Below are 26,869 nucleotides of genomic sequence, written 5' to 3'. Positions count from 1 at the left end.
GGTGAAGGGGCTCTTGGGATGTAAGGTCTTGAGGCGGACTTTGCTTTGAAGGAGCAAGCCTTGTTTTTCTTAGATTGTGTGGCACAAATTAGTAAAATCACATATTCCAAAGACGCTACCTTTAAAAAAAAATTTTATTACTGTATATTCTGTTGTAGACAACCGGAAAGCTTAAACCCTCACGTTCCCCTTTACCAGGTTAGAGTCCCGAGGAGACTCTCGACCGCCTCCCACTTCCGACCACCAAAATTTCAGCAAGCCTCTGGAGCGATCCACAAGGTCTAGAGGAATCGAGCCATTTTCTGGCTTGCTTTTCTGAGACAAATCCACTCGGGAGGTGGGGGCCAACTCCCGGGAGGCTCTAACTCGGGGGAGGGGTGTCCCAGGGAGCAGACCTGCGGTTTACCTCGAGGAGTTCGTTCTGAGATGCACGTAAAGGGAGAAGGGGGCAGAGGGCTGAATAAAAAATGCCCTTCTTTTTTAAAAAAGAGGAGGGGGGAAGAATCAGACGTTAAATTCTTTTGCAAACATTCATGCCTAAGGAAGGGCTGGAACAGGCAGCCCCGGCCGCCGGAACCGGTCGGACAGGTAGCGAGCTTGTTGACACCGTTATGTTGCACGGCGCATGCTCACTCCCAAGTTTCCTGGTGCCTTTTCTATTCCACCTTATGAAACTTTTTTCCCGGCGTGGTCTCACCCGCGATTTAAGGCTTAGGTGTCGCCAAGCCCAGAGGCTGGGAGTCTCCGGGAGTGCGGGGGAGAGGCCCGGGCAACGCCGCGGCGGGGGGGGAGAGGAAGAGAGCAGGCGAGGCGGGAAGGTGGGCTCTGACCGCCGGGAGCTGGGGACCCAGCCGCCACCTCAGCCCCTAGGGGGAAACAGTCGAGAGGAGGGGGCCTCAGCCTGGCAAAGGGACCCCACCATGCCCAAAGTCTTCCTGGTGAAGAGGAGGAGCCCGGGAGTCACGGTCCGCAGCTGGGATGAGCTCCCGGATGAAAAAAGGGCAGACGCTTACATCCCAGGTGAGCGCGGCGCGGGGGCCGGGCCTGGGCGCGGGGCTCTCCGGGTGGGGGAAGGGGCGGACGAGTTCTCTGTACTCTTGGGTCGGGCTGGGCTCCCCCCACCTCATCTCCCTCTTTCGGGCGGAGGACGCTAGGGTCTTCCAGGCGGAGAAAAGAGGGCAGTGAGGCTGGGAAGCCTGGGACACCCTGCGCTCCCTTCCCCCTAGTGGGAGCCTCTAATTGCCCGGCGGCAGGACCGTTGGCTGCCGCGCGGGCGGAGGTGGCCCAGGAAGGAGGTTGAAAACCAAAAAGGGATACATTCAATCCCACGTCCTCAAGGGGGGTGGTGGTGCATGAAGGTCCGCCAACCCCTCTAAAGCTAGATTGGAAGAGGTCGGAGTCGCCTCCCCGGGCACAAGAAACTTGGCGCGCGGGGTCCTCCGCCGCGCATGACCCTCAGTTCCTCGTGAGCACTGGTTTGGGGCTAAGGATCTGACCCCAGCACCCCGAAGTAGTTCGAGGGGCCGAAATGGGTGTTTACTCGCATACCCCGGCGACATTGCCCACTTGGCCTGGTGCCCAGGTCCGGGGCGGGGCGGTGGCGGCGGCACCGCCCGCAGGTCAAACTGCCGCGGGCGCCCGTGCCTGACGCCGCGTGAGTGTGTCTATCGGTTGCGGCCCCTCCCTCCCTCTGCAGTGGTCCTGGGCTGTCTGCTCCACGACCCCCCCGAGGACTGCCGCAGCGACGGCGGCAGCAGCAGCGGTGGCGGCAGCAGCAGCAGCAGCGCCGGGGAACCTGGAGGCGCCGAGAGCAGCTTGTCCCCGCGCGCCCTGGAGCGCGAAACCCCCGAGCCCCGCGACGCCGAGGACCCAGATGGACACTTGGCAGCAAAGCGGCGCCCGGTTGCCAGGTCAAAAATCAAGGTATGGTGTCGACTCTGCCCCCGCCGCCACCTGCACCACGCCCTGGCGTCGGGCTCCCGGGGCCGGCGCCCCTCCCTGCCGCTCCCGCCCGCGCACCCCAGCACCCGCGCCCCAAGCTGGCGGGTCACACCTCTCCTGCACCTGCCCCTGGGCTGCGGCCAGGGCTTCTCCGCGCGTCCTCTCTCCCGTGCCGCTTCGCCCAGTGGACCCGCTTCCAAAGCGGACTCAATCCTTTTGGGTGGCCCCGCCTGACGCCGATAGTGGCCTCTAGAACTGTCAAGAGGGATCAAGGACCACTTCCTCCCTTTAGCAGCCCATTCTACGCACAAGGCCTGACTCATAACCAGGTTTTGGGATTGCAGGGTCAGAAAAAAAAAAAAAAAAAAAAGAACGAGGGCTTTCAAAAATTCCATCCTCTGGGGCGCAGCCCCCTGCGCCACGTGATTTAGAGTTTCATATCCTTTGTGTTTTGAGGCAGCTTAGCACACAGTGGGCCTCTGCAACCACAGTTATTCCTAGTACCAATTGTGGAGTGTTTAGACGGGTTGTACTGGGCACTTTGATTCGTTGTTTCTCTCAAATCTTGGTGAATTAAGTTGATGGATAAAAGGGTTTACATAAGAATTTCTTTAGAGCCTTTAACCCAGTGGTTTGGAGCGTCTGTTTCCCTTTTACTGTCGTGCTTCGGCGCTCCATCAAGATTCTAGAATTGTAGGCAACATTATTTAGGTACCCATGTGCGCTTTTTTGGGTAGACGTTCCATGATCGTCTGCTCAAAGGATCCGCTACCCCCCAGGATTAAGGAATCCCGTTCTACGGACTCACAGCCAGCCAGAAGTAGGGAGTGGTGTTTTATGAATCACCTGACCTGGGTTTCTAGCGTGGTGGGCTACAGTGCCACTCTGCAAGGTATGTGATAACTTTAGAACACTCCAGGGCGGTCCTGCCACCGTGGCCGGAGAGGGGGGTGGGGGAGATTGGGGTGGAGAATACAGCCTTAGCTGGGGGTTGTGAGAGCAGCGGTTAACTTTCCTGAGAGAGGCAGTCCCTCTCCCCATGCACATTCCTGGCTCCTGGGGCTTGACTCAGGGGTAGGCGGGGTTGCATTTGGTTATGAATTGTGGTTTGAGGCTAGAGCTAGAATCCGGAGGAAAGACCTCTTTAAAGGATATGGTCAACCGCGCCTGCTATTTAGCAGTCAAGAGTGTTGCTCAGGTTCAAAGTCAGTTGGCCTGTGGTGGTTCTGGGCCAGGTGGGGTTAAGTGGGTGGGAACGGTTTGCGTGAGGCTGGTAGCTCTGCCCTTTGGGAAATTCTACAAAGTGTCCCACTTGCATATTTATCACCAGGCTGGAGAGACAATCACAACCGTTGTTTTGGGAGGGACTGTAGCCAATTTGCCCCTCTGTCCCCCCACCCCACATTGCCCAGAATCCCCTGAAGAGAAACTGGGAGGTGTGAGAGAGATCTAGTCCCTTATCTAACATTTGAGGGCTTTCTTTCCTTCCCCAAGCAAATATCGTCATTGGAACCCTGGATTAAGGGAATAAATCAATCATTTCCAAGATCAGTCACTATGTTCTTGGGAGCTGGGAGGGTGTGTGTGGTGTAGTTTGCTCCTGTACCGTCTACAAGGATACTTCTCCCCAAAGTTTCCCAGGGCGTTTTTATTTACTGATAGCATTCGGGTTCCTTCTCTCTGCCTCTAACTCAAAGAGAGAAATCTTAGTATTCTTTGATCCTTTAGAATATCAGCCATGGTATTGGTGGGTTTTCAAGTGACTGATCAAGTTGTCCACAATTTAGCACCTTGTGCAATTCTAAAGTTCTTTGCAAGGCATGCTAAACTCAAAGAGTTTCTTTAAGAATTCGTTTCTTGGGCTGGGGATGTGGCTCAAGCCGTAGCGCGCTCGCCTGGCATGCGTGCGGCCCGGGTTAGATCCTCAGCACCACATACAAACAAACATGTTGTGTCTGCCGAAAACTAAAAAATAAATACTAAAAAAAAAAAAAAAAAAAAAGAATTAGTTTCTTAAGTGGAAGAGAAGGAAAGCCATTCAAGAATGAGGACCATTCATGATGCATTGCTGTTTGGGGTAGGGGTATTGAGGATGGAACCAGGGCCTCATGCTGGGCAAGTGCTCTACCATGAGCTAGGGTCCCCAGCCTGATGGCATGCTTTAATACCTCACTGGGCAGTGGGCTTTAATGATAGGAGTAAGGGCAAATTTGAGCCATTGTATCCTATACAGGGAGGCAACAAACCATCCTACTTTATGGAGTGCCTGCAGTATGCAAGGCAATGAAAACGCTCCCATCTGGGTGTTCCTTCTAGAATCCTCTTTCAGTTGTGGTGAAGCATCTAAGCTCCAGCTTTGTCAATTCTTAGCTTGTGACCTTGAGCAAGTTGCTCATCCTCTGGGCCTCAGTTTCCTTATCTGTAAAATGGGGGCTAACAATGATAGCTACCTAACAGAGTTGTGAGAATAAATAAGTTAAAGGTGCAACATGGTATGTGCCCAGTAACTGTAGATACTGTTTGGGTTGGTGGGGAAACATACATACTATTAACTATTATAGGAGAATGAATGTCCAACCAGAAACATAGGCAAAGATGTGATCACTTCCAAATAGGGAAGTTTGCTTGACATGGATTTGAAGGCTGTGGAAATTGCTGGCAGGGCAGGCTTTAGGGTGGTATGGGTTGAGCCCCACAGCTTGAGTAAGGAAAAGACTCAGAGCTCTGGTGACTAAATGATAAGGAGACACAGCTGTTGGGGAGAGTTGGAGGTATAAGGTTGGAAAAGGAGGACAGGGTGAGATGGTTCAGGGGGCCAAGCCAAGAAGCATGGATGCTCCTGGACAAGAAGCTCTGGAAGGTTTTTGAGAAGGAAAACGAAATCCTACCATCTGTCCTCATAGACAGTTTATTTCCTCAAAGCCTCTTCCCTGATCTGTAAAATGAGGAAATAATAGAACTGGACTTGGAAGCATGGTGTTGGTTAAATAGTTAGATAACAAATGCAAAATATTTAGCTCTTTTGTGCGTGCACAAACTGTCTAACAGGGAGTTGGCTGACAGTGACATACAGCAAGGTCTGCTAAGGTCTAACATTGTGTTGCCTGCTATAGGGACTTGGGATTTGGCAACCTGTTCTTGTTTATGTGGTGAGGGGATCAGAAAAGGAGTCCTGGAGGCAGGTTAGGAAATGTGGTCCATCCCAGCTGCCTTTTGACTGTGGACCTCAGGGCAAGTTGTGAAATTGTCTTTTTAATACCGAGGATTCTATCATTTTACAAAACAGATTGAGGTGGGGAGATAACGTATATCTAGGACAGTGTTCATGCCAGGTCTCTTTGATTCCTTTTGTGATAAAACCATTTGTAGATCTCCAGCTGTGGGTTAGAGAAACCCAGAAAATACTGATTACCTTTGTCCAGAGTCTTATCAAAAACAAAGTTTGGAATTAATTCAGTTGACTGATATTATTTATTTCCCAGTGTGGCTAGGAGAATCCAGAATCAAATACAGACTAGCAGGTGAAATTGTTCTCCTATCCATCCTGTACTTTTCTCTCTTCCTTCGGCCTCTCCTGTGGGTAAAAGAAATTGAGTTTAGTGGACACAGTGGTACATGCCTATAAACCCAGTGACTTAGGAGGCTGAGGCAGGAGGACTACAAGTTTGAGGCCAGCCTCAGCAACTTAGCGAGGCTTTAAGCAACTTTTCAAGAACCTGTCTCAACAATTAGAAGAGCTAGAGATGTAACTCAGTGGTAAAGCACCCTGGGTTCAATCCCCAGTATCCAAAAACAAAACAGCTGAGTTTAGAATTCTTTGAAAGTACTCTCAATCTTTTACCTATCTCTCTAGTGTGACTTTTCCAGTCGTGACAGATATATGAACTTGGAGTACTCTTTTTCTTCCCCATCACTTTTAATTATGGAGAATTTCAAAGGCAGAGTGGTATGTATCTGTCATCTAGCCCCAACAACCATTGCCCTTGACCAGTCTTGCCATACATACCTCCCTTTATCCTTCCACACATGACTTTGAAGTAAATCTCAGACGTCACTCTAAGTAATGCACGGAGTAACTGCAGACTACATCCATATACAGCTCTGGTCCCTGGAGATTACAATGTCTGGTGATTCTTAGCCAGCTTAGTTTGTGTAAGTGCACACTCTATGATGCCCACGCAATGATGAAATTGCCTAACAAGGTTTTCTGAGAATATATCCCTGGCGTTAGGCAATGCCTGACTGTATTGCGAGTATAAATAGTTCAGAATGTACCTCTAATAGGTAAATACATGCTCACACCCACATGAACTGTTGTTAAATATCTCATAAATTCCTACTCCCCCCCCCCAGTTTGCTTAACCAGGTCTACAATGATGTCTACACATTGTAATTGATTGGCAACGTTTTTCAGTCTTTTTTAATTGATGCGTTTTCCCTCCATTTCTTTTTATGTCCTTACAAGTTAATTGTTAAAGAAATGGGTTATTGTTTTGTGGAGTTCCCAACAGTCTGGATTTTGCTAAATGTATCACCAAGGGGTTTTAACATTCCTCAGTTCTGTTTTCTCTAAATGGATATTTGGCGCTGCAGCTGTACTGTCCAGTGTGATAGCCCTTGTCACATGTGGCTTTTTAGTTAAGTAAGATTAAAAATTAAGCTCTTTGGCCACGCTAGCTGTTTTTTTAGTGGCTCCCATATTGAACAGTACAGAATAGAATCTTTTGATCACCGTTAGAAAGTTGTATTGGGTAGTACTGTTCTACATGCTTGACCAGATTTATTTTATTTTGGCTAGAATATGTCACTGTGGGGTTGTATATTTCCATCAAGAGGCACTGAATATTTGTTAGCAACTGTTATGCTCAGTGGCTAAATATTTCGGGTTATCAGATATTGCAAAACAGTGATATTCCAGTTCTGTTCTTTATTTATGAGCTTACATATGTCTTTCTTTTTTTTTTTTTTCTTTTTGTGTGTGTGGTTTTAGGGATTGAACCCAGGGTCTTGTGCATGCTAAACATATGTTGTACCACTGAGCACATCTCCAGTCCCCTGGCTCATTTATTTATTTAATACCTTTGTTTATTTTTATGTGGTCCTGAGGATCATATCTCACGTATGCTAGGCAAGCGCTCGACCACTGAGCTACAAACCAAGCCCATTTTTTTTTTTTACAGAGAGACTTCCCCCATCTATTATTTGGTTTCCTTTTTAAAAAAATATTTATTTTTTAGTTATAGGTGGACACAATATCTTTATTTTATATTTATGTGGTACTGAGGATCCAACCCAGTGCCCCACACATGCCAGGCGAGTGCTCTACCTCGAAGCCACAACCTCCACCCCTTATTTGGTTTCTTATTGAGACAGTTCATCCAGGAAAGGCAGAAGAATGCTTGATTCCTTACTGTTATTTTTTTTCATTTTTTTATTAGTTGCACATGATAATACAATGATCTTGACATATTATATCCTTACTGTTATATATGAATGAAGATAATTAATTGGCTAACCAAAATTCTCCAGTGATGGCCAATTAGTTATTTCTAAGCATTGTTGTGAAACATGGTTTCAGGTTGTTTTTAAAAAACCTATCGATTTGATATTAGAAGGGAACATAAGTTCTGTCTCAAAACTCTTTGCCTCTTGTCACCTATCTACCAAGGCAGAATTGAATACTTTTCCTCTCTCCCCAGTGAAACTTGCTGACTATCTTCCTGTTGTATATTTGACTAACCAGACTTTTTTTTTTTTAACAGTACTAGGGATTCAACCCAGGGCTTTGCACGCTAGGCAACTGTTCTACTACCTCATTCCTAGCTCTTAAAAAAAAAAAGTAGGGATAGAATCTCACTAAGTTGCTGAGGCTGACCTTGAACCTGTGATCCTCCTGCCTCAGTTCCCCCAAGTAGCTGGAATTACAGGTTTTATAGCACTCTGACTAGACTCCTTAAAGTGTTCCCATCAAAGCCAGAGAATACTGCCTACTGTGCTCATTTCCCAGCACCTGGCAGTATTACCTGACTCATAGGAAGATACAAATCAACACAGAACAAGAATGCAGGCAAGGAAGACAATTCTCCCTAGACATGAGTGACAGCATTGAAGGAAAACACAGGAAAGAAGAGGAAAAGGGGATCTGGAAAAATGCTAAGAATGAATCATCAAGGTTAATTTATTTATTTATTCATTTATTTAGTTTTTTTTTTTTTTTTTTTTAAGTAATTTAGCCTTTATTTATTTTGCTGTGCTGAGAATGAAACCCTGGGTCTTGCACATGCGAGGCATACTTTATAACTGAGCTACATTCCCAGCCCCTCAGACCACTTTTAAATTTGTATAAAGGTGAAGTGGATTTTTATTGTTGGAAAGGATGGCGTGAGTTTAATTGCAGATAATAGAATCCACAGCAGCTAATTAAAACAAAGAATGAGTAGTTAAATGGTAGTAAATGAACCAAACTGGGCTCTCAGGAATGATCCTAAGAGCCCCACTGTAGAAATTAAATCACTTGTGGAACTATGGCTGCTGCCTCTATGGCTTGATGCTTCTGTTAATGAAGAGTGTAAGCTGACTGTCTCCTGCCTGGAATTGGGCAGAAGCCCAGTTAACTCAGGGTTGAAATCAAATCCCCCCAAAATGTGTGCAATTGGTAGAATCCAAGTCTCCTCTTAAACTATAGCTGCCAGGGAGTCTGGGAAATGTAGTTTGCAGCTCTCTAGCCCCTATAGTACAGGAAGGCCCAACAAAAGAAGTTGGAATTGATACTGAGATTGTCAAATCATAGGGTTCGCCGCTGGAAACTTGGAAACTTATATGGCCCAGACTCCTTACTTTCTGAGTAAGAAAGGAAAAGCCCAGAAAGTTTTCACTGAATTATTTGCAGTTAGCCAAAGCCCTACCCATGGGCTCTAAGTTCCTATCTTGGGATAGAATTTTCTGAGGTGATAGAAAAATTCTATCTCAAGTTTTCATTGAATTCCTCACAGTCATTAGTGGCAGAGCCCAACCCAAGTATCTTTATTTTAGCATTTTTGTGCATTGTGGGACAACTACACCATCCAATATGACATCCATGGTCAACATGTAGCTTTGACACTTCAGCCTTTATTGAGTCTGATGTTAAGGAATCTGAACTTGTTCCTCATGGAGATACAAGTTGGTTCATTTCTTCTCCCCCTTTCCAACATCAATCCCAGATCATGGACCTGTCCTGCCCTGACCTGTACTGAGGAGAGTATAATGCAAGTTTCACTTTTAAAAATCTCAATGTGGGTACCTTAGAGGCCAGGTGACCACAGATAGTTTATGTGTCTTTGAGCCTTGGTTTTATCTTCTGGCTTATAAGGAGGTATTCCCTTCATCATCTCTGCCTTTGAGGTTCTGTATTCTGCTTTGTTAGGGAAGTTGTGAAGTCTCAGCCTACATGTTAAATGGAGGGAAATCTGAATTCAAAAGAAGTTGGGAAAATATGCTAGCTTAGCATGCTGTGAGCATTCAGGCATAGGCAACATGTCAGTGGAAATCTTGTCCAAATGGCCACTGGAAGGTAGTCTTGAACTCAGAGTATCTTTCCACAGTAAATAGGACCACTGATTTTTTTTTTTTTTTTTTTTTTTAATGGTACTGAGAATAGAACCCAGGGCCTTATGCATGCTAGGCAAGTACTGTTCCACTGAGCCACATCCCCAGTCCTAGGACCATTCATTTAATAAACTGGTCTAGTGGAAAAATCTTAATGGAAAATGGAGTTGTTCCCCCGTTTTGTTGGTTTTTATTTAGAAGTTTGACAGGTAAGTGATCTTAGCCAGCTTTGAAGTTGGTCATAGAGCCAGGTGAGATCCCTGCTTCCTTGGGTGCTCCTGACATTTTCCGCAGCCCTGATATAATAATCATTTTGGTTTTGCTGCAGAAGTCTGTTCTTTTTAGAAGGACTTGAGGGGAATTTTGTTTGTTTTTTAAAACAAAAGCTGAGTTGGGTTTGGTAGCGTACCCTGTAATCCCAGAGGCTTGGGAGGCTGAGGCAGGAGGATCCGGAGTTCAAAGCCTGCCTCAGCAAAAGTGAGGCACTAAGCAACTCAGTGAGACCCTGTCTCTAAATAAAATACAAAATAGGGCTTGGGATGTGGCTCAGTGGTCAAGTGCCCCTGAGTTCAATCCCTGGTACCAATAAATGAATTAATGAATGAATGAATACATACATACACACAGAGATCTTGCAGAGAAAGGACTATAAGCAGAAGAATAAGACAAGCCAAAAACTTGGAAAATTGCTTATTTGCTCTTCATCTTTCTTGCCCTGAATTAATTTCCAGACTGATGTCATTTCCCATCCTCTAGGGTAATCTCCCCACTTCATTAATAAGACTTTACAAAGTGATAATTTTGTATTCAGGGTGAGACTATTAGGCTTTTTCAGAAAGTAGCATGATGTAAACACCACCCTTGGCAGGTCTGGAACAGTATCCTATAATTAAATGCATTAACAATTTCTGTATCAAAACACATGAATGTTGACACTACATGGAATAAAGTCTGCATATTTTCACATCAGCTCGGGTCAGATTTCACTGCCCAGGGAGATAGAAAAGAAATGTTAGTTTTTAGAGCTTTTGGGATTATAGCTTTGTGGATGAAGGACTGGGGGGTTTGTAGCTCACACTGAAGATTAGTTCTCTTGTTCTAAAACTGCAGAGAGAAAAATTCAAAAGCACACTGAGAAACTAAAGATTTTGACCAATTACCTTTTATTTAGGATCACAGATTTTTTGGAGCTGGTTTAACTGCAGTAGGTCTTAACAAGTGCCAAGTCTTTTTAAAGTAGCTTATCTTCCTTAATTCCTTAATTTATTTCCAAGAGGCAAATATCATGATTCATATTTTACAAGTGATGAAATTAAGGTTTAGAGGTTATGTAACTCGCCTATATTCTCAGACTGTAAGCTGTGGAGAAGGAATTGAACTTAGAAAGTTGGAAAACAAACCCTACTGTTAGCTCCTGATACTGCTAAAGAGATCACATAGGACCATTTAATATTTTTATATATAGGGAAGCTATGACCCAGGGATATTAAATAACATTTCACATCACACAAATAACCAGGGCTAGGTTTTCATCCGATTCCTCAGCATTTCTTGTATCCCACAATCATAACCAATATGACCAAAATGTAACTTAGGTCTCAGTTTAGATCTCAGATGTAATTTGGTATAGTATTTGTAGAATGGAGTAATAAGGGAAGACTGGTAAACTCTCCTTTGAACTTTTAGGAGGTAGAGTGTTTGGTACAAACTTGTGTAAACATAATAAAAGTGCCCAGTGAGCAAATATGTGACCTGGGGAGGGAGAATTGGTCCTCTGGCCCAAGCGATGTCCTTCCAGGAATCAGAAAATGTTTTGTGCATTGCATCCTATCCTGGGAGAGAACTCTAGAAACGTGGTAGATCTGGGCTGGGGGTGCAGCTTAGTGGTAGAGAATGAGCTTAGCATGTACAAGGCTGTGGCTTCCATCCCCAGCCCCAAAATGAATACAGTAAGTAATCAAATAAATAAATAAATATTTATGAAAAGTGACAGATCTGGTATTCTGTAAAGAATGTGATACATTTATTACTGTTCCAGTTTACCCAGTCTTGATACACAAGTAACCCCAAATTTGGTAACTAAAAATAATATATATTGTTTTCTTCAACTTGAGAAGGCTCAGCTGGGCAGTAATTTACCTGGGAGTTTATCTTGTGATTGCAGCTAGACGGCAGCTGGGGCTGGAGTCTACCAGGGCCTTCCCTACACTAGATATCCAAGAGGGCTCACTCAGAGGATTGGCAATTGATATGAACTGCCCCTGCCTCCAGTCTTTTCCTAGTTGCTTTGATTGAGTGGGTCTACCATCATTTTTTAATAAGTACCTTCTGATGGATATATAAGTAGTTTTCAGGCTATTATTATCACAGACCAAATTTCAAGGCACAAGATGTGAAATACAATTTTTGGAATAAATTTTTTATTTAGGATTTATACTGCAAATATCCCTTCCTCTCTGAGAAGTGAAATAATCTGGCAGGCCTGCTGATAGTCTGGCAGAAGCTCACTTCATCAACCATAATATTTTACCACTTAACTAACCTTGCGTTTTCTTTGAACAAGTCTCTCTCTAGGCTTTCAATATAATTTGTTAACATCTGGTGGCTGTGTTGGTCATAAGGGTGGCATGCAGTGCTTTGTGAATGGTAGGGTGTACCTCCCAGTGAATTCCCTAAAGGAGTCTCAGTGGTGGCTGTTTTCAATGCCAGGAAGTAGGGTTTACAAAAAGATGGAGAAATGGGAAAATAACCTCTGCTGCAGGATACTTGGAGACTTTCAACTTTTGCTGTAGGAGAACCACAGGAAAGCTGGGCATGGTGGTGCACATGTGTACTCTTAACTGCTCTGGAGGCTGAAGCTTTTAAAGGATCACAAGTTGAAATCCAGCCTGGGCAATTTAGTGAGACCCTGCCTCAAAATAAAATAAAAAGAACAGGGGATGTAGCTTAGTGGTAGAGTACTTCTTGATTCAGTCCCTATACTAGAGGGATTTAAAAAAAAAAAGGAGAAAAAGAGAAAAGTATTGGCTGGGTACGTAGCTTGGTGGTAGAGTACTTGCCTAGCATGCAAGGGGACTTGAGTTTGATCCCTAGCAACACAAGGGGAAAAAAATAAAAGGAATTTACCAAAAAGATTAAGGTAAATAAAAAGTAAACAAGTGTTCAGGTTTTAATTGTGGTTGACAAGACATTCAAAAGACAGTTCAGTTCTAGGAGCTGCATATAGTGGCATATGCCTATTATCCCAGTGACTCAGTGAGGCAGGAGGATCACAAGTTCAAGGTTAGCCTTGGCCACCCAGGAGAACTTCAGCAACTTAGCAAGACCTTCACTCAAAATGAAAAGGGCTGGAGATATAGATCAGTGGTAAAGCACCCCTAGATTCAATCGAGGTACAATTTTTTTTTTTTTTTTCAAAAATAAAGCCCTGGAGTTTTACAGACTTTATATTGGAATTGTGAGGGAGGGTGCGTTGTCTCTATTCTTTTTCATTAGTCCCTTACTATCTCTCACTTTACCTTATGTGGATGAGACCGTCAGAAGCTCAAAGTACTTGTGGAACACGTTTCCTCTCTGAGAAATCCCTTGAAGGGAGGCAGTGATCTGGATGGGAATTGCCGGACAAGGAGACCATGTCCTGGTGCCAGGAAAACCTTGGTCATGGCTGGGTCTTCCTCAGGCCAGAGTCAGTCCTCTGGGAGAGGCAGGACAGAGGCAGGGCAGCAGCACTTCTGAGGTGTGAGGCAATAGGGGGTCCAGGATGGCCAACCAGTTGGGCCATCCAACTTGACCCCTGTGACTATCCTTTGCCTTCCAGGGGTACCCTCCTATATATATCTCAGCTCCGTTAGGGTCGCCCAGGTAGATCCCTGAGGGGATCCTACCTCTCTCCATTACTGTTACTTTCTCCATTAAATACTTTCCAGGCTCTGGCTGCCCCCACTGAACCGCACATGGTCCCTTGTTTCCCACTCTCCTCTCCCCAAACACTCTTTGCCATTTACCTGTGTTCCTCCTCATCGCTGCATGGCTGAGGGGCTCTCTTTCTCTGGAAGCATCTTCCCCAGGACTCTGCATCTGGAGTTGGTGCTTGCCCGAGGTGTCTCTGGCCTGTCAGATCTCAGTTGCCTGTTGACTTCTCTGCTTCCCGCTAGACAGTGGCAATGAGCCGTCTTGTTTCAGATCAACCACTGACTGAGCACAGGGCTTGTTTCAGATCGATCACTTCAGTGTTAACTGAGAAAAATTAAACTCCAAGCAAATGAGAAAGAACTGAAGGGCCAGGGTGTAGCTCAGTGGTAGAGCACTTGCCTAGCTTGTGTGAGGCCCTGGGTTCAATTCCCATAACCACCAAAAAAAAAAAAAAAAAAAAAGGGAGGAGGAGGCAAACTAGAAAACCCTGTTCTGGAGTCTCGTGCCTCCCTCCAGACTTCCTGCATCCTGCCATCTGTTCCCAGCTGCCTGTCAACACTCACTGACTGCACCTGCCCAGGGCTAGCCTTGGGGCGCTGGGAAGGGAGGAGGGAGGTAGGAATGTGAGTGGACACTAGTGACTGTCCTCAAGGCCTTGAGTTGAGGAGACCGTGTGCCTAATGAAACCTCTGGAATGAAGTAGAATGGAGTACAGCCGGCCCTCTCTGTCGGCAGTTTCTACATTTGTGGATTCAACCAACTGCCTATTAAAAATATTTTTAAAAAAATCTTTGTGTCTGTACCGAATTATGTATAGACTTGTGTGTGTGTGTGTGTGCACGCGCGCGCGCTGTTGGGTTTGAACCCAGGGCTTTGTGCATGTGAAGCAAACACTCTACCAACTGAGCTATATTCCCAGCCTTAGACCTTTTTTTCTTGCCAATGTCACCTAAACAATATGTCTAACAATTATTCATATAGCATTTACATCATATTAGATATTATAAGTAATTTAGAGATGGTTTAAGTTATATAGGAGGTTGTACATTGGTTATGTGTAAAAACTACACCATTTTGTATAAGGGACCTGAGCATTTACAAATTTTGGTATCTGCAGAGAGTCCTGGCACCAATCCCCAAAGGATGACAAAGGACGACTACTGAACTCAGGGCTAGTATTCTAGTCTAGCCTCACTTTTTTCTTTTTCTTTTCTAAGTGTTAAGGAGTGAATCCATGGCCTTGCATATGCTAGGCAAACACTCTACAACTGAGCTACCCACTTTTCAAGTGCCATAAATACCATCTACAGGAGCAACTCTTGGGCACTGGCTAGAAATGCAGTACCTCAGACTCTACTGGATTTCCTGAACCAGAGTCTGCATTTTAACAGTCTCCCTGAAACTCCCTCGAATGTGGGTACCCTCAAGTCTGAGAGGCACTAGTTTAAGGGGGATAGTGAAGAACAGTTTGGGCATGGGCAGCCATATTTAGAGAAGGTGGTGTCAGCCAGGGAGCAGTTGAGCTGGGTCTTAGAGGAGGCAATACCTCCTCTAAGATGATGAGAGGAAGATATTTGAAGCTAGTGTGGAGTCAGGAAAGGACCAGCTCTTCCTGCTAGTGATGATTAAATAAAGATAGGCTTTTCTTTGCAGTGGGATGTATCTGTGCCAAAGATCAATCTCAGTCCTCACACGTGCTAAACAAGCACCCTACCACTGAGCTATACCCTTAGTCTATTTCCTGATTTATGAAATGTGGAGCCGAGTCCTTACCAGCTCCATGGTACAGAGAATGGGGAGGGGATGCCCTTAGGGGAACAGAATTTCAGTAGAGCAATGAATCCATTTTCTAAAGCATCTGATCTGGTAACTTTTGAATCTATCAGATCTGCATTTTTTCATTATATAGCTAGAGATTCAGTTTCCTTCCTAGAGGCAGCAAATGCAGTTGAAAAAGCTCTTCAATTCCACTGGAGGTTGGAATTTGGTGATTTTGATTTTACACATAATGAAGCTGTGAGGTCTTGACTAAATCACTTCCCCAAGTGATCATTTTGTTTGATCTTGATTTTGTAGATTAGAAACTGGACACAGCTCAACTAAGCAATATATTCTGGATAACATTAGCGGGGGTCACTCACTGAGCTGGTGGCAGCCCTGGGTTAAGTGAGAAGATCCAAGGAGGCTTTATCCATATCTGGCACTGTGTTATGGCCTCTGGCTCTCCACATGGCTAGCTTGGGCTTCCTCAGAAGATAGTGGCCTTGAACTTCTTAGAAGGCCTCTGGCTTCCCAGAGGGTAGCAGTGGAAGCTGCAAAATCCCTTAAGAACTGGAGCTGACACATTATTACTGCACTCTGTTGGTCCCAGGGTCATAAGCCCTACCCAGATTCATGTCTTGATGGATGGAGCACACAGAGGTACAAGGAGGAAATAATCGGTTGGGTCTTTCTTTGGCGTCTTTCTTTTATCTACAACAGGAGCCGGATTCCTTTCTTCTGCTTCTCCATCCTTAGCCCTTACTTTCACCTCATGATCCTAAGTGGCTGTTGGGTCTCTAACCAGCTGGAGCCACTCTCCCTCTTAAGGAAATTTCTATTTAATCAGCCAGCTAGTCACATGGTCACATCTTGTTGTAAGGCTGTTGTAAGACAGCATGCACAGCTAGAAACCAGAGGTCTCTTCTAAGAGAGAAGGGGAAAATGAGCATCAGAAGGATCTGCCAGTTACTGTTTCTCCTTCTCCCAAACCAAGCCCCCTTGGAAGTTGTAGGGGGAAGAAGCCACTACCAGGCAAACCTAGAGACACAGGGAGGCAGGTCCCCCAAGTAATTTCCCTGGACACTCATGACCTCTCTCTGCTCCCAGTACACCACAGGCACGTGCAATGATTCAGTGATTCACAGCTGTGACCTGTGTGGCAAGGGCTTCCGCCTGCAGCGCATGCTCAACCGTCACCTCAAGTGCCACAACCAGGTAAAGAGACACCTGTGCACCTTCTGTGGCAAGGGCTTCAACGACACCTTTGACCTGAAGAGGCATGTCCGCACACACACAGGTAAGGCTGGGGCCGTGTGCTTTGCTATTAAGTCTATGTTTTTGGGCCAAGAGTTCCTGTACCTTTCCCCTCTAAGAACCAACTCAGAAGTGTGGAGCAGGGTCCTATTTCTGGAAAGGTCGTGTAGACTGAGTATTTGGTGCCAGCCCATCTGGGTTCGTTTCCTGACTCTACTACCTGCCAGCATGCCAAGCAAACTGTCTCCTGTGGCCTGTTTTTGCCCCTATAAAATGGGAATAATGATATAAGTGCTGGTGAGTCTCAAAGCAAAGTATTCTGAGAATTATGATGCATGAAACAAATGCTGGGGAATATTGTAATTCAGCCCTGACTGGTCTTGACTTCTGGAATGTGATTCTGTGGTCTTACTATAAGTATTTTATTCCTCTTTCTTGAGAAGTAAGCCTGCCTTGGTATTTAGCTTTGTGTTCCTCCTAAGAGATCAAAAGAAGAAAATGCTCAGCTCACTTAGAATTGACCTGAGCCTTCTATGTGAGCTTGGTCGATAAGCATCTTCCATTTGGGCCTCCTGTTTCCTGACTTTTTTTTTCCCCCTCTTCAGAGCTGGGGATGGAACCCTGTGCCTCACCCATGTGAGGCAAGTGCTCTACCACTGAGCTACACCCCCAGTCTATTTCCTGACTTATGAAATGTGGAGCCGAGTCCTTACCAGCTCCATGTTATAGAGAATGGGGAGGGGATGCCCTTTGGCCTCACTCCTAGCCCTTCTGATGGGTCATAAGCCTCATTAGTTTTATCTTAGGGACATCTGGCCTCTAGGCTTCTCCACTAGGTGTGGCCCATAGTCCACACCTTTGCCCAGTGATCCCTTGAGGAGAATTTTAAGGATGCCATTTCCTTGGTAAAAAATTTCCAACTTCTGGCAGAATGAAATCCAGATTCCTCATTTCTTGTTGGATGAGCTTCATGTAAAGTCCTTTACAATCTGGGTCCCTGTTGTCAAATCCCTATTCTATTCCAGCCTAACCCTCCCCTCATCTATCCCATCTCATCCTCTCAGAACCTTCCTCAGGTCATCCCATCCCATCCCAACCCATTTCCATAATTCCTATTCCATCTCATTTAAACCCATCTCATCTCAACCCCTTCAGCCCCATCTAGATTGCCACCCACCCTTCTAACAACCTCATAGAATTTACTCTGTGTAGTGACTCTGATCACTCAAGTCCTTTCAGAATTTAGGGTTTTCCCTGGCATTTTGGTGAAGTTAGTTTTCTAACTTCCCTCTTTCTAACTTCCACTCTTCCCTCCAGATGGAGTCCCCAGCTCCTCACTCACTCATAATGCTGTTCTTAAGCCCTCTGTATTCCATTTTTCTTTCATAGTTTTTAATAATATGTTATTGTTCTTAGGGTACTGGACATGAGCTACCTCCCTGGCAGGGGAAGAGTGTTTCCCAATTTAGTGAACTGGCATATGAAAAGATACCCTTTTAATTTTTTCATTTAAAATATTTTTCTTTCTTTTTCTTTTGTTACTGGGATTGAACCCAGGGGCACTTCACCATTAAACTACATCCCTAGCCCTTTTTATTTTTTTTATTTTTTTTATTTTGAGAGAGGGTCTCACTAGGTTGTTGAGGGTCTTGTTAAGTTTCAGAGACTGGCCTCAAACTTGTGATCCTCTTGCCTCAGTTTTCTGAGTGCTGAGATTATAGGCATGAGTCCCTGTGCCCAGCTATAATATTTTTCTAAAGTGAACTTTCCGTTGAAAAATGTAACATATATCTAGAAAAGTACACAAATCACAAGTGTCTAGATTAATGAATTTAGGAGTTTTTACAAAGTGAGTATGCTCATGCACCTGGCATCCAAGATAGGAATCAGAATATTTCCTGCCTCCTCCAAGTCACTACTTCCTTGCCTCCAAGGGCAGTCACTATCATAACTTCTAACAGCGTAATTGACTTGCCTATTTTGGAACTTAATATAATGGACTCCTATAGTGTATACTCTTTTTAAAAAAAAATTGTTTTTAATTGTAGTTGGACACATCACCTTTATTTTATTTATTTATTTTTATGTAGTGCTGAGGATCGAACCCGGGGCCTCACATGTGCTAGGCAAGCGCTCTACCGCTGAGCCACAACCCCAGCCCCATAGTGTATACTCTTTGAGGTTGTTTGGCTATAGTCTTCTTTTTTTAATCTCTAAAATATCATCTTTTTCTTCTTCTTCTTCCTCCTCCTCCTCCTCCTCCTTCTCTTCCTCCTCCTCCTCCTCCTCCTCCTCCTTCTATGTCTTCTCCTCTTTCTCATCCTCCTTCTTTTTTTATCCTAGTGAATCAGTAAAGTCTAACTTCTGAAAGGCCTGGCTAGTCATTAGGGGGACAAAGTGCTTATGGAGTGGTGAGGGTCCTATAAGTGATGATCTGGCAGAATAGTGTAGGATCCTAGAGGGGGCAGAGGGTCATAGAGTAGCTGCAAAACTGGGCCTGGGGCAGCTGGCCCCAGGGGCAGGAGGAAATCAGGAACTACTTATTAGGTCAGTTGTCATTTCTGCTAGGAAAGTTTCTTAGCTTCTTCATCCCTATCTGAGGATACCCCTGAGGACCTGGCCTGTTTATTCTGCTCCTCACCTGGTAGATTCTATAGTCACTCCCCTACCCATGCTCCCTAGGACAAAGTGAAGGGGGCTCAGGGAACATGGAGGGCTACTGGTACCTTCACTTGAGATGAACATTGAAAAAATAAAATTAAAAAAGTTGGGGATGTAGCTCAGTGGTAGGGCACTTATTTAACACATGTGAGGCCCTAGGATCAATCTCCAGTACTATGATTAAAACAAAAACCAAGAGCTGGGTGCTGTAGTACAGACTTGTAATCCCAGCAGTTCAGGTGGCTAAGGCAGGAGGATTGCAAGTTCAAGCCCATCCTCAGCCGTGAAGCCCTAAGCAACTCATCGAGACCCCCATCTCTAAGTAAAATATAATAAAGGGCTGAGGATGTGGCTTGGTAGTTAAGCGCCCCTGAGTTCAATCTTTGGTACCCAAAAAATAAAATAAAATAATAACAAAAACTCATGTCTATGTTAGCTGACCATGAGCCTGTCTATATCACTATCCTTTCATTTTAGCTTTTGTTTCTCTTTTTCTTATTTTCCATTTTGGTACTGGGGATTGAAGATACATCTATAATCACCAGCAACTCATGAGGCTGAGGCAGGAGGATTGCAAGCTTAAGGCCACCCTCAGCAACTTAGTGAGACCTTTTCTCAAAATGAAGAAGGCTGGGGATGTAGATCAGTAGTAAAGCTAGTGGTTTCAATCCCCAGTACCCCTGCAAAAAAGCAAGTGCTTAGTAGATTTTAATTATTGTTAAATTATTTTAATTATTGTAGATTTTAATTATTGTTAGTAATATTGTTGATTATTGTTAGTAGTAAAAGTTTCAGCAATTGACAGGTTTCCTGAGAACCCAAGATGTGGCAGGCCCTCTGTGCATGCTCAGCTCTGTAATTAGGAGGGCTCAGCCAACAGTGAGAAATACCCCAGACATCCTCCTGTCGCACAAGTGAAGTATCAGAGGAGCCAGTAAGAAGAAGAAGTGGCATCCTGGCAGGTGCATTTTTCCTGATGGCTTACCAGGAAGGCCTCTCAGATGAGGGGCCTTTAGGCTGATCTTGAAGGATAGTGAGATTTCCATGGAAGTATGGAAGGAATGGGAAGCCACTGCAAATAGAAGTGTCTTGGTTTGAATTACCCCAGAAGAGTACCCCAACACAAGGATTTGGATATACACAGTTTATTTAGGAGGTAATCCCAGGATGCATGGTGAGGGAATGGGGAGGGGAGATAGGGAGAAGACAGCTAATATGAGTGCATTAATAATGAGCAGGTTACCACTGAGAGCAACTGGGGAACAGTCCCACTAGGGACCCTCTGAGGAACCACATAGAATGTACAGGTCCTGGGTGCTGTGGTATTTGCCTGTAATCCCAGGGACTCCAGAGACTGAGGCAGGAGGATTGCAAATCTGAATCCAGCCTGGGCAATTTAATGAGACCCTATCTCAAAATAAAGGACTAGGGATGCGAATGTGCCCCTGGTCACTCCAAGAGTAGGAAAGCTGGGATATTGTTCTGTCTACCTCCATTCCACCTTGTTTGGGAGTCCATCCTGATACCTTCAATGCCCAGGCAGTACTCCCGCCCCCGCCCTTTGCAAGCCTGTCGTGTTTTCTGGGGAACTAGCTGCAGGTAGAAAGGTGCTGGAACCACCTGAGATGCCCTGGTGGTCTGCTGAGTTAACCTGTATAGGGTGTTGACAGTGTCTTCACCAGGGAGGCAGAAGAATTAGCAGGTGAGGTGGTGGCTCATCGGTGACTGGGAGACTCCTTCAGATGGCAGAGAGCTACACATGATCACTGTCCTGCATGCCAGGTCCTCAACATTGATCCCATTTTCTCAAACAACTCCAAGGAGCCATTACTATTTTTTATTAGCCCCATTTTACAGATGAGGGAACCAGGCTCGGAGAGCTCACATGATCCATATGTGGTAGAGCTGAGAACCAAGACAGTCTGGTCCCGAAGTTCAAGGTCATTTATCTTCTATAGGATCCCTGTTTCCCTCATTGTATCCCAGGGCCTTCAGGTATTCTTCTTGAGGCAGGAATCTCACCAGCCTGCCCCTTTACAGTTTCTAGAAGCTTGATTAATTCTGAAGGAAGGTGAGATAAAGGGAAATTCAGAGCTGGCATGAACTGTGCACTCCAGGATAGTAGTTAGGAGGTTCTAGAGAAGCCTGTGAGTGTATGTGTTCAATGTGCCAAGATGCCCTCTGACCACGAAAGGGACAGAGCAGGAAATGGGGAGGCCTGTAACTCCCTGGTTCCCAGCTTCTGTTCTTCAAAAGTGAAACTTCTAGTGACTTTGTGTAGTGCTGAAAATCACATAAGTTGGTGCATAAATACACTTTCCAGCTGATGCTTTTGTAAAGGTCTTCTTCACCTAGTTTGTCGATTGGGGAAAGACCTAGACAATGTCTAGCCAAGGAGAATATGGAGCTGTGTTAGCCAGGACAGCAGCCACTGTCTGCATGTGACTACTGAGCCCCTGCTATGGGGCTGAGCTGCATTGAGACATGGTTTAAACATAAAACAAACACTGGATTTTGAAGACTTGCTGAAACAACAAAAAAAAAAGGTGTGTAGGGGGTAAAATCTCAAATTTTTTAAAGGCTTTATGGTGATATTTTATTGTTTTTTTTTTTTTTTTTTTTTTTTTTTTAATACTGATTTTTTAGTTCTCGGCGGACACAACATCTTTGTTTGTATGTGGTGCTGAGGATCGAACCTGGGCCGCACGCATGCCAGGCGAGCGCGCTACCGCTTGAGCCACATCTCCAGCCCTATGGTGATATTTTAAAATACATTTTTACAAAATATTTTTTTCGTTTTAGACAGACACAATGCCTTTATTTTATTTATTTATTTTTGTTGGTGCTGAGGATTGAACCCAGTGCCTCACACATGCTAGGCAAACACTCTACTGAGCTACAATCCCAGCCCTTTTAATACATTTTGAAAGTTGTAGATGGACACAATATGTTTATTTTATTTATTTATTTTATGTGGTACTGGGGATTAAACCCAGTGCCTCACATGTGCGAGGCAAGTACTCCATCACTGAGCCACAACTCCATCCCCAAATCTCAATTTTTAATGTTGCTTTCACGTTGGAATGATAATATTTAGGATATATTGAATTAAAATATATTGTTAAACTGGGTAAGGTGGCCAATGCCTGTTATCCTAGTGACTTGAGAGGCTGAGGCCGGAGGATGGCAAGTTTGAGGCCAGCCTTAGCAGTTTAGTGAGACCCTATCTCAAAATTAAAAACAAAACAAACAAAACCACCACCAATAAAAACAAAAACAAAATATATCATTAAAACTAATTTCAGCTATTTCTTTCAATTGGTTTTGATGAGGCTGCTGGAAAATTTTAAATTATAAAGTGGCCTGCATTTTAATTTCTATGGGAAAGCACTAAGATAATTGTTAACCATTTAAAAAATGTTAATTTTCACTCTTAAAGTGGTCAACCCAATAGCATTATGGAAACGACTTGGACCAGTTCTCCTGGCCACCACCCGTTTTGATACTAAGAATTGAACCCAGAGGTGCTCTACAACTGAGCTACATCCTCAGCCTTTTTAACTTTTTTTTTATTTTGAGACAGGATCTTGCTAAGTTACTTAGGGTTAGGGTCTTGCTGAGTTGCTCAGACTGGCCTCCAATTTGTAATCCTTAGAACAGGGCAACTAGGGAAAGACTCAAAGCACACAGGGAACTTCTTGGAAAAGATCCAGGGAAACCAGAGCCTGAAAACATCTTATATTAATATTCAAACCGATGAAAGAAAAGATTAGGTCTCCTTTTTGGAATATGACTTCATCAAGAAAAGAGTGAATGGGGGTGGGGTGGAGAATGAGTGTGATCAGGAAGGGGTGTGAGTTAAATGACATCTGATTGAAGATGGGAGAAGAGGAACCAATTGCTACAGAAAAAAATCGTGGTAACATTTTGTTAAAATACATCAGCAAATGAATGGCTGTTTTTAATCCAAATTGTCCTAGGTCTTGTTCCTGGATGCAGCTTCTTATCAAATGAATTATGAAGGGAAAGCTCTTGGAAGGAACCTGTCAGGGACTGAGGGAAGTGAATTGGGTGGGAAAAGGGGGCTGGGAAGAGGTGCGGTCAGAGTCTAGTCTCAGTCCCATCCCAGGGAGTGCTCTGGAGTATGAGTGATACCCTGGAATTGTTCTGTCTACAGGAAACTTTTCTGTGCCCTTTTCAGTCAGACATGGCAGACGGTCAAATCTCCCTGAGCTTCTGGGAGGTCAGTTCCCTTGGAGAATTGATTAGCCAAGAACAATTAGCTGCCAGAACACACCGCAGCTGATGATGTGCACTAGCCCAGAAAGGGGGTCTGGAGAGGGAGTCAGCATCACCTACAACACACATCATAGGGGAAAAAATCGCTCTGTTCCAGAGGAGTGGACAGGATTGCTGAGGCCAGAAACTATGGCTATTGACCCACCCCAAGTCAAAATAGAGAAAGGGCATATAAACATCAAAGAAATGATTGTATATGCGGTTCACAGCCTGTGAAAGTCATCATGGATTTTTTTTTTAATAGAATATTCTTTGGATTTATTTGTTTTATGTTGAACCACCTGGGATACTTCCTAAGAAGGGCTATCTGTTGATGTAATTGATTTGCTTTTGGTAGAGAGGAGATCTGTATTTTAGAGTAAAAAATAATAACTGAACACTAGCATATGCTGGACTTTGCCCTTTGTGTCCACATTCTTGCTACTCAAAGTGTAGAACCTGGAACATGTTGGAAGCGCAGACTCACCCTGAGTGCCTCAGTGTATCAGCCTCACCATTTTAGGATAGCGTTTTTTATGCTAGGCAAGGTGGTTCATGCCCATCAATGAGGAGGTTGGGGCATGAGGGTTGAAAGTTCAAGGCCAGTCTTGGCAACCTAGCAAGTCCCTGTCTTTTTTTTTTTTTTTTAATATTTATTTTTTTTAGTTCTTGGCAGACACAACATCTTTGTATGTGGTGCTGAGGATCGAACCTGGGCCGCACGCATGCCAGGCTAGCGCGCTACCACTTGAGCCACATCCCCAACCCCCCCTGTCTTAAAATAAGAAGTGCTGGGCGAACTGGGATTGTGGCTTAGTGGTAGAGCACTCGCCTAGCATGGATGAGGCACTGGGCTCAATCCTCAGCACCACATAAAGATAAATAAATAAAGATGTTTTGTCATCTACAACTAAAAAATATTAAAAAAAAAAAAAGTGGGGCTGGGGATGTGGCTCAAGCGGTAGCGTACTTGCCTGGCATGCGTGCGGCACGGGTTCGATCCTCAGCACCACATATAAACAAAGATGTTATGTCTGCCGAAAACTAAAAAATAAATATTAAAAAAAAGTGCTGGGGATGTAGAGCACTTAGCACTTTCATGAGGCCTTGGGTTCAGTTCCTAGTACTGCAAAACAAATAAATAAATAAAGCTGTAGAGAAGAAAGTCATCATCCACAATAGAAAGTGGGGTTCCTGGCTCAGTCTTGGTGGGGAGATGGGGCCCAGGGAGATAATAAATTCATGTTGGTTAATATACTCACAACTCAAGCTAGAATAAAGGAGGCCATTTAAAGCACATGCCATTTCTGTGGAAGCTTGTGAATTCCATAGAGAGAAGCTGAAGAATTCAGATTTGAGGTCAGGGGGTGGGGAAGGGGGCCTTAGCCAAAGCTGCAGTGTGGCTCCACCCCAGGGGACAGGACAGGAGCCCTCTTGCCTTATCTTCCATCAGGGGCTACATTGAAAGGGATGAGAAGGCAAACAAATCCCATCTTGATTAAAGAAGAGAAAACAATGGTGTCTTTGTTGGGAGCTGATGGGAAGGATTGACTGGATTGGGAAAAATGCAGATTGGGAGAAGTTTGGAGCAGGGCAACCAGGGGAAAAAGAATCAAGTATACTCGCTGTAGCAGCAAGAGGGCTATCTTGTGGAATTGCCTCATCCACTTAGCAAACTGTCTCTCCCTGCTGTTTTACTCTTTTTTATTTGAACTTATATTTTTAGCTAAAATACATATATATATATATATATATATATATATATATATATATATACATATGAGGAAAATTAAGAGGGGAAAAAATGAGTAAACCTCTTTCTGCTGGCCCAAGCCCAGTTGCACTCATGAAAGCACGTGGTCATTTAATTATTTTCTAGAAGTTTTTTAATGCACATTGCCTTTTTATGTTATATATATGTATTAAAATATATAGATAGATAGATAGATAGATAGATAGATAGATTTAGATAGATATGAGCTTCCCTTATATCTGCATAGTAAGCACATCTTACTCTTTTTATTAGTTGTTGAAGTTTTTTTTTTTTGGTACTGGGGATTGAACCCAAGTGCACTAAGTTGCTGAGGCTGGCTTTGATCCTCCTGCCTTAGCCTCCTAAGTTACTGGAATTACAGTGTGAGCCACCACACTCTTTGGAGCATTTCTTAATATGAAATCATGGCAAAGTTTCCAACATGGAGACACAGTCCTTTTTTAGTTCCCCAGTGGACACTTGTTTCCATGTTCAGGTTCGTTTTTAATTTCAGGCAATAATGCCATGAGTGAATGAATATTCTCATATATCCTTTGTCTACTTGTGGAAGTCTTTCTATAGTATAATTTCCCTCAAGTGGAATTGCTGGGCCAAAGGGTAAGGACATTATGATTTTTTTTTTTATAGGCTTCACCAAATTTCCTTCCCAGAAGACTGCCCTCAGTGTCTGCTCCCACAAGGAGGCCTATAAAAACTTCTTGTTGAAGTTCATGTTTGGATCAAGTTCAAAAAGGGACACATGAGCTATAGCAAGGAACTCAAGCAGAAAATTCCAGTAGCAGAGAATTTTCTTGAGGATCTGTGCTATGAAGCTTAATTTGATGTTAGGAATAAAAAACTTGAAAAGGAAGCCACCTTCCCCCCCCCACGCACTTTTTTATGTAGTGTTGGGTATTGAACCCAGGGCAACTCTACCACTGAGCTGCATCCCTCGCCCTTCTTATTTTGAGACAGGTTCCTGCTAAGTTGCTGAGGCTGGCCTCGTACTGGTGAGCCTCCTGCCTTAGCTTCCTGAGTCACTGGTATTAACAGGCATGCACTATCACACCTGACCTGAGAAACCCTGTTGTTTTTTTTAATATTTTATGTGGTGCTGGAGATTGAACCCAGTGTCTCATGCATGCTAGGCAAGTGCTGTACCACTGAGCCACAACCCCAGCCTGAGAAACTCTGTTTTCATAATGAACAAAGAATATTTTGCAGGGAGGGAGGTAATACAGGCCTGTGGTACAGCATTCCCAAGGGCAGAAAGTAAGAGAAATCTTTCCACCAGCCATCTAGTGACCGTGTTTAAAATTATTTTAAAAAATTTAAAAATTATTTTGAAAATATTTTAAAAACAGACATTTTTGTTGTGAAACAAATAATACATACAAAAGTGCCCATGGATAGAAAAGTTGACAGTGTAAAAAGAAATATGTATATAGGCACCAGACAGCTTGTGGATGGGCGTGTTTGCATCATGTCAAGAGGGATGTGAGCACTGACCTTGTATCTTGTTGAGTCCTTAGTCTTGCCGGGTGCTTTGCGTGTGATGTCGCAGTTAACCCTCAGAGCAGCCTCCATGGGAGTGTGAGTGTTATCCCCACTTTACAGGCCAGGCAACTGAGCCTTGGAGGGGTTAAGCAGTCTCACCATGGACCCAGTTAATGAGTGGCAGATGTGTGAAGCCTGGCTTTTCATTGGCCTTGGACTTTGGTA

At 44.3% G+C, this 26,869-nt stretch overlaps 1 protein-coding gene and 1 long non-coding RNA gene across 4 annotated transcripts in view; one reads left to right on the top strand and one right to left on the bottom strand.

Annotated features, from left to right (window-relative positions):
* The first annotated feature begins 483 nt into the window (after window positions 1–483).
* Window positions 484–26,869, top strand: part of Ovol2 (ovo like zinc finger 2) — a 31,807-nt gene continuing 5,421 nt past the window's right edge. Inside the window, exons 1-3 of the mRNA XM_046434568.2 lie at window positions 484–1,020; window positions 1,697–1,923; window positions 16,309–16,498. Coding sequence (XP_046290524.1) covers window positions 534–1,020; window positions 1,697–1,923; window positions 16,309–16,498 — 904 coding nt within the window. The 5' untranslated portion in view covers window positions 484–533. The remainder of the gene's footprint in view (window positions 1,021–1,696; window positions 1,924–16,308; window positions 16,499–26,869) is intronic.
* On the bottom strand, window positions 5,394–26,837 carry LOC124086409 (uncharacterized). Of its 3 annotated transcripts, none has more exons than XR_006849795.2 (4): window positions 26,657–26,837; window positions 13,533–13,764; window positions 12,279–12,436; window positions 5,394–5,515 (listed from the first exon to the last, which is right to left on the bottom strand). It is a non-coding gene; the product is annotated as an uncharacterized LOC124086409 (long non-coding RNA). The 3 variants fall into 3 exon arrangements; XR_006849794.2 differs by lacking the exon at window positions 12,279–12,436 and adding an exon at window positions 5,948–6,049 and having other exon boundaries at window positions 26,657–26,836; XR_006849793.2 differs by lacking the exon at window positions 12,279–12,436 and having other exon boundaries at window positions 26,657–26,834.

The sequence above is a fragment of the Marmota monax genome, unplaced genomic scaffold, assembly GCF_021218885.2.
Source record: "Marmota monax isolate L192 unplaced genomic scaffold, Marmota_monax_Labrador192_F-V1.1 WCK01_AAM20220418_F8-fsc00005, whole genome shotgun sequence".
Classification (NCBI taxonomy): Eukaryota; Metazoa; Chordata; class Mammalia; order Rodentia; family Sciuridae; genus Marmota; species Marmota monax.
The sequence above is the reverse complement of the archived record's forward strand: the minus strand, read 5'-3'. Positions and strand labels throughout refer to the sequence as shown.